Genomic DNA, 12,599 nt, shown 5'->3' with positions numbered 1-12,599 from the left:
TAACAAATATAGAGTGAGGCTCTTGAATATCTCTAGGGTATGGGGTAATAGCTTACTTGTCAGCATAACCTAGAATAGATTCTGCGAAAAGGATATTGCCGTTTGGTTCCCAACTAGAATTCAAGATTACCTGTTTTACCATGAAATAAAACAATCAACTGCACTTTATACTAAACAAATTATATTCGTAAATTTTGAAATGAAATAGTGACATTTGCTGCGACACTGAAATTACAATATAAAATTCTGAAATTAAAGCAGAATGAAGCTCTAGGCATTAAATTTAAAATACATTTGAAATCTTCGTACAGGATATTTATCCCTCACTGGTTCACATTACAGTACCGTGGACACTTTAAGTGTCATTGTGACGTATTCCTTGGAACTGGAATCAGCTGTAGGTATCTCAAACCTAATTTGGTGACCTATACTTTTACCTTCACCAACAAAAGGTAGCATGGCCATGTTATAAAGCAAACTGCTCATTCAGTTTCACACGTTGTCCACCACTCTGTTAGTCTCCATCTCAAAGACTCCATCCCTGCCTGTCACAAAAACAACACAAGTCAATTCGACTGAACATTTACGGAAGACTGTGTATCCAACTGACTGACTACCATCCATCTGACTGACCGACTGATTGAGTGTCACCTTCCATCTGACTACCCACTATAGGATACAAGCTCTTTTATAGATTCTCATTGTCACATGGTTTACCCCTACATCATGAATAAATCAGACCATGACCTCATTCAACCAAGCTTGAAAGTATTGCACATTGTGTGCTAATGGTCGCAGGCTGGGTAAAACCTCCCCGTTAGCACTTCCTGCTTCAAAAAGAACGCAGTGACGTATGTGTAGTAGCATGACACTACACTAAATGCAACTGTATTGCACCACCAAGTGCAACTCCTCAAACCTCTTACACACATAGCAGCAAATCTCGCAGTATACAAATTTCCTTAATTCCAACACACACACATAATAAATGAAATGGAGCAAGCGATAATTAATAAATAGCAAAATTAGATGATAGAATTGAATACAAAAATAATAATTAATAATAATAAATACTGAGGAATGTTTGTATAGAATTGAATACAAAAATAATAATTAATAATAATAAATACTGAGGAATGTTTGTAACGGGATTTGAACCGTTATATGGGAGACTTGGTCTCTTTTACAAAAATTGATGCCTACTAGGCCATCATATGATACAGCTTTTGATTCCCATAAGGAATTCAAAATATTTGTCCTGAATGAGTAAATACATCATTCTAATAGCCATGCGTCTTGCTAGTTGAGCTAGTTACAAACTGATGAGCAAAAATTGGCACACTGGGGCGAACTGGCAACCAAGAATGAATTAGTTGGAAAATGTTTAATTTTCAATAATGGACCAGTTATATTGGGATTTTCCTCGTCATGTTAGATTTTGTCAGTGGTACCTGTAGAGATATGGAATGGAGTCTTATTTTTGACAATTTGTGTTGTTCAGCAATGAAGCATTGCTTAAGCAAGATAGAATATAATCAATTTACAGAATCGGCATCTTTGGGCAGGTGATCGCCAGCTTCATCTGTTCCTACCAACAAACATTCGTTGTCAAGATGTCAGCAGCTTTTGTTGGAGATAGTTTGCTTGGGCAGTTCATGCTTCCATTACATCTTGCTGATAACTTGTACTTGCGGTTCCTGGAGAGCACTTTGTCTGAGGTGCCTGAAGATGTTCCTCTTGACATTTGACGTTGATTATGGTTTCAACATGACATTTTAACTGCTCATTTCTCACATTAAATCCGAGAGCATTTGAACCGCAGATTCGGTGAGCTGTGAAATCACCGCAGTGGACCCACTACATGACCTGTTCATTCTATGGACCTCACCCCACTTCGCTTTTTCATGTGGGGTGTGGGACCCTCACCAGGATTACTTGATTCAAGAACTGGAAAAAATCCAAAGAAAAGCAGCTCGATTTGTTCTGGGTGATTTCCGACAAAAGAATAGCGTTACAAAAACATTGCAAAGTTTGGGCTGGGAAGACTTGGGAGAAAGGAGACGAGCTGCTTGATTAAGAGGTATGTTACAAGTAACTATTCTCATTGTATTGTATTGAATAGGTGGACCTATAAATATTATAATAATATTTGAGATATAAGTGGTATGTTCCGAGCTGTCAGTGGAGAGATTGAGTGGGAGGACATCAGTAGATGAATAAGTTTGAGTGGTGTCTTTAAAAGTAGGAAAGATCACAATATGGAGATAAAGTTGGAATTCAAGAGGACAAATTGGGGCAAATATTCATTTATAGGAAGGGGAGTTAGGGATTGGAATAACTTACCAAGGGAAATGTTCAATAATTTTCCAATTTCTTTGCGATCATTTAAGAAAAGGCTAGGAAAACAACAGATAGGGAGTATGCCACCTGGGCGACTGCCCTAAATGCAGATCAGTAGTGATTGAAATTGAAATAAAGAGCCTGCTGTATGAGACTCCAGTTCAGTCAGAGGAAGAGCTTGTCATTTGGTTGCTTGCAGCTGCTGACTCTCTATAGCAAATGCCTGGAGTCTTTGAATGTGTATGGTACATTATTACAGCACTTGTATTGCTGCAGGAGACCACATTTTTGAACAGTTATTGTAAAGGATTATGATAAAATTGTAGTGTAATAGTTTTGTTATCAGTCATGCCAAAAAATGCATCAATTCATCACTTTTTCACATATGTTATTTAGTAAAACATATTTGTTTTGGTCTGTTTTATGTCATCTTTAGAAATTTGAATATTGAATTGTTATGTCTGATATACAGGGTGTATCCATGATGATGTTACAAACTTTCAGCGATGATGGAGGACGGCAAATAGATCAATTTGAGATCAGGAACCATAGCCCGGAAACGTTTGAGTCAAAAGTTATTAATAATCCGAGTTGTTTTACACCCGTCCTTTCATAACAGATGCCGAGTTGTCGGAATTTAGTTCCTCAATAGTTCTTTAACGTGCCGGTAGCCAACGACATGGGATTGTATGAGACACCTGTTGAGAGTGAAGAGGATCTCCTGGCAAGAATTCTCGCTGCCTGAGACTCTGTTCACACGACACCGGAGATATTCGAACGGGTACAACAGAACTTTGTGCGACGATGCCATATCTTCATTGACGTAGGGGGACGCCATTGCGAACATTTGTTGTAAATGGAGCCGCTTGTGAAACCTGGGCAGATAAACAGACTTAAATGAGTAGAATTTTGCTTAACTTTTGACTCAAATCATTTCCAGAATATGGTCCCTTATCTTAGATTGATTCATTTGCCGTCCTCCATCATCCCTGAAGGTTTGTAACATTATTATGGATACACCCTGTATGAAATCGTGCAATGTTTCTTTCTGTATTTCAGTGTTTTTGAGAGTTTAATGTCTGAGTATTTAGTAGCTTTACAAGGGTAGTGGTCTCTGAATTTTATTCCACTTTGTATGCGCTTGTGAATTATTAAAGACAGGAAAATTAAAATATTTAGATGACATGAGGACATGTCTTCATGATTGTCCTTGTCATTCCCTCTGCCATTCTGTCATTATGTGCCCGTCCCCTCCTTCCTAGCTCCCTGTCTTTAGTGATTTATATTCATACACTTATTGTCCATTTTCTTTGCTTATCATTATGCTCTTGATGTTCTACAGGACCGACACTGCTTTTCAGGAGGGTCAGACAAGGGAAGGAGAGGAGGTTTTATGCGTGTGCTGCTTGCCGTGACCGTAAGCTGTGCAGCTTCTTCCACTGGGCAGATGAAGAATTCAGTGACAAGAAGAGGAAGCTTTGGGACTTGGAAAGAGATAAGCTAGTTCCAGAAGAGAGTCACGCTGAATTGTATCGTCACTTTTGTAAAGTGAGGAGGAAAGTTAGTAGCAGCCAGGCAAGTTATTGCCACACATGCTCTAAACTCCTGTTACCACACAAAGTTTCACAGCATGCAGAGCACGATGTCTTGACTGGCATCACTCTTCATCAGCTGCTACATCCATCAGAGGTGAGAACATTTCCTCATACCTTGGGCACAGGTAATAAGTAATATTCTCAAAGGTATGTTTGACGTTTTGGGGAATTTAATCCTGGATATACAGTGCCTCGGAGAAGTTTCTTTTCGCTATAATTTTATGTTGATACTATCTTGAACATCATAAGACGTGACTTTTCTTCTGAGGGAGTCAGCATTGTAATCTAAAGATTTGTTAGTGTGCAGAGCTTTGGTTCTGTGCTCAGTGGTGGCTTTGTGGCATGCAGTATCCCACATTTCAATTTACTTGAGTTTGTTATTCTTCCAAGTATTTTATTGTTTGTAGAACTGTCATTGATTCTTTGGTAAGAAACATAATTACATGCTATAAACTTCATATTGTTCCGTGGTGAAATTTTAGTATGTAAAAAACTCATCTAACATTGAAGTATCCACAAAGACGCACACAAAATGCTGTCAGTTGGTACACTTATTCGTTCACAATTATTTACTAATTAAATACACACATAACCTCAATCAGTGTCGTCACAACAAAACACTTCACTCCGAAACATCAATAAACCACCATTTTAACAACTGCCTATCATAGAGCACATGGAGATTACAACCTTGAAACAGTTGACTGCTGTCTGCCACAGCATGTCTGCCCAAACACAACACGAGGTCACAAGTATAACTCCTGTTAAACCATAACTCTTACTAAACAGTAATTCGTCTCTACCATCAAGACCGCCTTCTTATATAGATGCCTGGTCAGGCTTATAGGAAGATATGTTACAAAATACCTTCTCATAAATTCTAGAGTGCTTAATACATAGATATAATGTACAGAATATTCTCCATAGTTCTCGTCTGACCTAGTGCCATTCTGGATGTTATAGTGTGTTTCACAATACTGTAGTGGATTACACATCATATATACAGGTAATAATACATTATATACAGGTTCTTACATTAACTGAACTCATATAAATGTCTATACACAATACATGTTTCATGACATAACCTCACAAACAATGCGATCATCCGACTACGTAAATAATAATAATAATAATAATAATAATAATAATGATTAGAGCTCGATACTTGCATTATTTACCCAGGAGTGAGAGAATATTGTTTTCAAGTTATATCAGCTTATCACATTTGCATCAATATGTTAAAAAATTCTACCTTTCCACCACTTTAACAATTGTTGATTATTCTTACATTAAAGGAACTAATCAAAGATTATTAAAGTGGTGGAAAGGTAGAAATTTTTAACTTGTTAGTTTAAGTTTTTTTGCATAAGAAACATAATGAATTTGTGTTCCGTGATTCTTTCAATACTTATACATTAATAATATGACTGGAAAATACTTATATTGCTGGGAAAGATGATGACTGGGTTCAGGATGGGTTGATGAAGTCAGACCAAGGGAAGACCATTTCCGGTGACAAAGGGGAGGACATTGTGATTGAGGATTACGAGGAAGAGAATTTCATATACGTTCCAGGAGCATGTTAAATGAAAGGAAAGAACTGTCATGGATGGTCATCCAAAGCTGGAAGAACACTGAGGCATGACATTGAGCTCCTTAGACCTGATCCTAAATGCCATACTAAGCTCATGAAAACAACATCTGATGCTTCAGGATTGTATATCGATGCTGTTATGTTGGACAGTACAGCTCATTTCACTAAAAACGAATCATTGCAGAGCAAGTCAAACTTGAAGCTGGCCAATAATATAATGGAGATACCTATGCAGATTTTGTTTTAGTATTATTGAAAGTATGACTTTTGAAGATAATACTTCATTTTTGTTTGTTAACAAATTCATGCCCATCATTTGAGCGGGCTATTTAAATGGTTGGCGCAGCTATTCCAGCTGTTAATAGCACAGCAAACAACAACAAATTATTTTCAAGATATGGAAACAAAATTTTGCACATACCTTAAAGAAGCCCTCTTAGTATTTCTGGAAGGTGTGGTAGCTAATGTTACACCTTCAGGTACTGTGCTTTCTGTCACATGTCCAGGAGAATCTTCTTCACTGTCACTTTCACTTAGTTCAGGAATTTGTTCACTACCCGAGTCTTCATTGAATAGGATGCCAGCAATTTCGTCAACACTTACATTGTCCGTAAGCACCTTGGTTACACTTCAGAACATGTCAATACACACACTTGTGCAATCACAAATCAACTACCTAGCTAGCTTGGCCAGCACTAGCCTTCGTTCAGATACGGAATTAAAAAATGCATTAGAAGGGAAAATCTCAAGGATATGTGGTTTCTGGTGAGTAGAAGCATTCATAAGAGTATCACCCTCATCTTTGTCACACATAATTGTGACAAAAGTAAACCACAGCTGCGTAGAGCGTCTACAATTCAAGGTTGTGCTTATCCGAGCTAACTCGGATACGGTCCAGAGCATGGACATGCTCTATAGGCAATAACTCGGATTCGAGTATGAATGTGTTAAGTAGTACTTTCATAAGTACTGTGTAGTGTGTTTCAGTGTAATTCAGAAGGATGCTTAACGCAATATTGTCATTTAAAATATGGGATACTCTGTGTCCATGTTTCAGTTTATGTCCTAAAAAACCTACGTTTTCAATGAAGGGTTAATAAAATAGATCCAAATAGAGACACAAGAATGCTATTATCGCAAGAAGACCCTTTGGACTTAAATAAAATTAACAGTTGATACACCAGTTAGTATTTAGTACTGGGTGATCGGAACCTAGAGCCACGCATGCTCCGCTAGGCCTGGCCTCGCCCGGTGGACAATGTGGCCAGCCTCACTGAGGCAGCAGATACAGGGAGCTAGTGACAATATCAGTCTGACTGAAAACTATTGTTTATGTAACTTAAAAGCTTTTCAGCCTGTCGAAACACTAGATCAAAACATAACATACTATAGACTGAAAAGCTTTTATGTTACATTAATTAAGTCAACACTAGAATGCTTGGCTTCCTTCTTAATGAAATGAAAGTTTATTCTCTTACCTGTTTTCACAGGATGTATTGAAAGTGGTCACTAACTTTTTCTGGCACAAGTTGCAGCGGCACAGAAGGTTCTGGTAAACACTTTGCAGTTCATCTTCGGTTATAATCTGTATAAAATTTGTGATTTCTTCCTCGAGAACATAAAGATTAAGCAGGTTGTTCCTGTACACTTTCTGTTTAAGGCTACCCCAAAGATAAATGTCACAAACCTTTAAATTGGGGAAATGAAGGAACTAACAGTCTGTGGGTACTTATCTCATCATCATCATCATCATCATCATTTCCCTTTATCCAGCTGTAGCCGGGTAGGGGCAAATATGGTTCCTCTCCACTTTCTTCGGTCTTTCCACCACTCCTCCTCCAACACTGTGTCCCAGTCCAGGTTTCTTTCTATAATGCTGCGTTGGATGGTATCCTTCCATCTCAATCGTGGTCGTCCACGGCCTCTCCTTCCTTGGACTTGCATTTCCATCACCTTTTTTGGCATTCTTTCGTCGCTCATTCGCTTTATGTGCCCAAACCATCTTAGTCGGCTCTTCTCTATTCTATCATTCATTTTTTCCACTCCAATTTCTTCCCGGATTTTCTCATTCCTTATTTTGTCTCGTCTACTCTTCTGTATCATACTCCTCAAGAATTTCATTTCAGCTGCCTGTATTCGACTCTCATCCTTCTTTGTCATTGTCCAAGTTTCTGCTCCGTAAGTTGTTATGGGTACGTAATACATCTTGTACATAGTATCCTTTGCTTCCATTGGCACATCTTTGTCCCATGTTATGGGTACTTATCTATTAATTGAAAATCTCACGAAAAGCTTGCAGTGAATGTGCCAATGCATGAACTGTTGCAGTATCCTGTTGAAAGTAAACATACTGTCTCTTCTTCTGTGAACATTTGAATGAATGGCTACAAAATGTGTTTCGAATAGGGCTCATGTCTGTCTTCCGTATGTCCTTCATTGTCCAATTTAGTTAGCCATAGCTCTTTCATCCCAAACAGGCAGATTACACTCTCTCATAACCTGACTCATTTCAGTCATTCTTAAAATGGTTTACAGAGGCACTGTATCGAAGGCCTTTTCCAGATCGTAGAACACAAAATGCAAAGGCTTTTGTTGTTCTCTGCATTTTTCCTGGAGTTGTTTTGAACTGAGTAGTTCCTCTCGAGGAATGAAACCCACATTGAGATCCAGGAAGTACTTTCTCAGAGACTACCTGGCAGTAATTCATCAGAATTCTAGCAAATATTTTACAGCTATGGAGAGCAAGGAGATTCTCTTACTTCAGATGTGCATTTAATCTCCTTCAGTATAACATGTAACTACCATGTAATAACACTATGTCTTTATATTGTGCTATTCTACTTGCAGGCGATTAATAACTTCAAAACCTTAAGCAATGTACTATATGTATTTTCCTTTTTGAAAATTAGAATAAAAACGTCTTGTCTTTTTTTGTGTCCACAGCTGCTGAAGCCGCTAGAAACAAACACGAAGGAGGCCCAGTACTTGTTCTCTCGAAAGACAACACAAACAATAATTAAGGCTGCTAGAAACATCGGTGTCAAGTATTTCATTTGCATTGGAACGCCTCGTGTGCACGAGTTTGTGAACGCTGTCAACAGGGAAGACTTGCACAGCTTGTTGCTGGATATCGACAAGAGATTTGTGAGTAGAGAAGCATTTGAAATCTTGTTGCTTAATTTATTTTTTTGTGAACTGAATTTGTAGAATGTTATTAATTACATCTAATAAAGCACAGTGCATGGAAAACTACAATGAGCTCTAGAGGGGGGGGGGGGGGGGGGGAGGGAAGAAAAATCCATGGCAATTTGTTTACCTGAAAACCAAAACCATGAAAGTGGTTGTTGGTTTTCCTAATAGAAAGAGGTGCAGGTACTCTTTCGAGCTGTTTCCATTTTTAAAATAATTTACATGATTTGTATGACCTTTCTTGGTATCTTCTTGTGTCTTTCAACTGATGAGCCACTGCCACATCGGGGCAAAATGCTGATAATTTCATGTTAAATATGTGAACTTTCCATCTTTCAATTCATGTAATATATTATGTGATCATGGATGACACTTAATCATGAGGACGTGTTTCATTTCTTATTATGAAACATCTTCAGCTTAGTAACATACAAAATGACAAGATATACATTGATCAAAAACACATATAATGAATTGGTAAGCAGTTTGTGAAAACTTGTATTGTTCCATCGTGAAAGTCGTCTTCTTCTGAAGAATCACACTTTATCTTTATATTGTGCTATTCTACTTGCAGGCGATTACAGTGATAGCTTTAAAACCTTAAGCAATGTACTATGTGTATTTTCCTTGTTGAAAAGTACAATAAAAACCGGGGGGGACACAAACAAAACTTACAAAATACAGTCCTATCGTTTCAATCAATACTTTTGAACCATGAGCAACTCCTTATGGACAAAGATATACCTAAGAGTACAAATGATGTCTTACTATCGTTTACGAGCCTTTCAGGACTGCTAACCCCTCTGTCCTTAATAAATTGGTTATCCAAATTAAATTTCTTACAAAAGTTGTGAAATGTATGAGTAATGGTGCCTCTTGCTCCTATCATCAATCCTAATACCTCTATGGAGTCCAGATGGTATTTCTCAGCATAATATGGAATTGTAGATTCATATATATATATATCTATCACATTTTTTCTCCTTGTGTACATTATGTGGTTGAGTAAATAATGGTCTTGGTTCTAATTGTGGGGTCTATTATGAAACCTTTCCTTGAGCCCGGTGGTATAGCTATCACGTCAATCTGGCGGCTTGACCCAGCCTGAGACAATCCATGTACCTCCTCGTAGACTGTATATTGTTTTCCTCTTAGGGCTTCATCAATCATGGATCTTATACGATGATGTCGTGAATTCCATAGTGTGTCATTAAATGGACAGGAATCCAAGACGTGACCAAGTGTTTCAATCTCACTGTGGCAACGCCAATAGTGGTTATTGTCTTGGGACTTGCCAGGTAATGCACGAACTGGAACTACATTTGCTGTCAGTTTTATGGCATTTTTCCAGTCGCTGCTGGTTAAACCTTTGGGTTTTCTTACCCAATGATTGGCTGGTGTGTACAGTGAAACCTCGATTCTCCGTTTTCCGAGGGACCATGAAAATAAAACGTACAATACGGGAAAACGGAAAATCCGGGAATGAATGAAAACCATCAACAATTTGGCTAAACATCACAAAAATGAAATATGTATAATTATAATCTTACAAAAACTCCTAAACCAAACCAAACTACAGTCCCAGTGGGACTTTCTGCCAAGCGACCGCTGCTCAGCCCGAAGGCCTGCAGATTACGAGGTGCGCATGGTCAGTACGACGAATCCTCTCGGCTGATATTCCTGCCTTTGTAGATCGGGGTCGCCATCTCACCATTAGATAGCTCCACAATTAAAGGTAATCACATAGGCTGAGTGGACGTGGAACCAGACTTACATCCAGGTAAAATTGCCTGACCTGGTCGCAATCGAACCCGGGCCCTCTGGATGAGAGGCGGGCATGTTAGACCGCGAAAGTGCATTAATTACCGGTATGCGAGTTCAAAATCTCGATACTTAATATTCAATTTTACAGGAGAATCTTCGTCATTTTCCCGTGAAAACGTCTTTCAGTTCAGCAACTTTGATTACGCTAGCCAAACTCTTCGATAAATCTAACAACGCCAAGCCAAACGACAATCGACCAAAAGTAGATTTTAATTCTCTCATCTAATAAAATAAAGCACATTAGATACAAAAGTACCCAAAATGATGGCGAAATCCGTTCATTTCTTAATCTTTCATTGTAATTTGCTCTCCGGTATACTGTTCGTAGTCAGTTTCTGGAAATCTCGTACCGCGCAAATTAGGCCTACATCGACTTTTAAAGGTTATGTTGAACTCGAAAACATGGTTTTGAATGTATGTATCGATTCTTAAAAGTTCTCGAATGCATTAAATTCAATTATGCGCGTCACAAATCCAATCAAATTGGAAAGATAAAAGAAATATCAAAACTTCAGAAATTACGGTTATTTGTGACCTTGAGGTCATCTGGAAAGCGCGCTCACTGCTCATGTCAGTACGAGTTTGAAATGATACCAACCATTTAAAATGTAACGTGCGCAAATAAAACGACTGCGGTTTTTGGTATTTTAACACGAAAACGTAAAATTCCCAGTCTTACATTAGAACCTAAACAGTAATAGGCAATCCCAAGACCTCCCATGGCTTTCTTTTTTTTAAATGTAAGGTGCAACGTCCGTTTTGGTCTCGCTAACATAATTATGTACGATAATATCAAAAATACTGAATTTGTGTTAAGAAGGAGCAGTTTCGATTCCTGCCTGAAAGCCCAGTTACTCTGCAGTGCCCTGAGCAAAGTGCCGAAAACCTCTTCGGCAGTACGATCGAAAAAATGTCAAAATAAAAACATCTAACCCTGGACATAATATGGACGTTTTATAAGTGCGAACATTTGACGAAACTCTTTCTGTCTTCAAGCAGAGCTGTCGAAATGCGCCGTGTCTCCTTGCAATTGTTGTGGCCACTCTCTGCTTTATGATTTTCCGAGATTCTCTAAACAATACCACCCGAATGCGATGCTAAGATGGTCCCTTATGCAAGTTCACCGCCGACTGCTTTTCCAGTACCGGTACAGTAGGCCCTACTTGCTTTAATTATCGCAGTGATCCATAAATATTCCATAGCTGACCTTTCGTGAGATACAGTTTATTAAAAAACGATTGATAGAGGATTTAGCATTGATGGGACTGGAATTTCTGGACGGTTGATCCGGGAAATCGTTTCTTCGAGGAACGGATAATGCGGGACTTTTTCAACGTGATTTAATTACGATGCTCGCGGGACCGCGTAATTTGAACGCATATTCCGGGAAAACGTATTTTCCGGGAACGGATAATCGAGGTTCCACTGTATTAGTACGATGGAGTACCCAAAAATAAACGGAATAACATTGCCGCGTGTGAAGCTTGTGCAGTACGCATTTCTGCTGCTAGGCGTGTATAGCGCAACTCATTGCCAGCACAGTTTTGTTCTTGTTTCGTTTTTTATGATGGCAAGTTTAAGTGAACAATGTGCAAACCTTTTATTGTTAAGTTTTAAGAAGATTGTGCAACAGTGTTCGTCAAAAAAGGACCCGATTTCTGACAGGCAGGATACTGGTTCGTCCAAAACAGCAATGCACCTGCACACACAGCTATCTCTGTTAGACAGGTTTTGGCTAAAAATAGCATGGCTCCGCTCCCCCATGCCTGACCTGGCTCCATGCGACTTTTTCTTATTTCCATGCATAAAAAGGGGCATGAAAGGACACTGATTTGACAACATTGAAGAAGTCAAGAAAAAAACGAGGGAGGAGCTGTCAGCCATTACTAAAGGTGACTGCAAAAAATGTTTTAAACAGTGGAAGCATCGGTAGGACTAATGTATTAGTTGTAATGGAGAGTATTTTCAAGGGAATAAGGTTGTTTTGTAAAAAGTTTGAAAATATATAGCTTTTAAAAAATGATTCCCTTTTTTTTGGCGGGGGGGTACCCCTC

The 12,599-nt window shown here is 38.6% G+C and overlaps 1 protein-coding gene across 6 annotated transcripts in view; it reads left to right on the top strand.

Moving 5' to 3' along the window:
- LOC136883564 (rRNA N6-adenosine-methyltransferase ZCCHC4) overlaps positions 1-12,599 on the top strand; it is a 155,760-nt gene that overhangs the window by 9,364 nt on the left and 133,797 nt on the right. For all 6 annotated transcript variants that reach the window (XM_067155968.2, XM_068229939.1, XM_068229936.1 and 3 more), the window contains exons 3-4: positions 3,683-4,029; positions 8,476-8,676. In XM_067155968.2, the coding sequence (XP_067012069.2) occupies positions 3,683-4,029; positions 8,476-8,676 (548 nt within the window). The remainder of the gene's footprint in view (positions 1-3,682; positions 4,030-8,475; positions 8,677-12,599) is intronic.

This window comes from Anabrus simplex, chromosome 1, assembly GCF_040414725.1.
Source record: "Anabrus simplex isolate iqAnaSimp1 chromosome 1, ASM4041472v1, whole genome shotgun sequence".
NCBI lineage: Eukaryota > Metazoa > Arthropoda > Insecta > Orthoptera > Tettigoniidae > Anabrus > Anabrus simplex.
The sequence above is the reverse complement of the archived record's forward strand: the minus strand, read 5'-3'. Positions and strand labels throughout refer to the sequence as shown.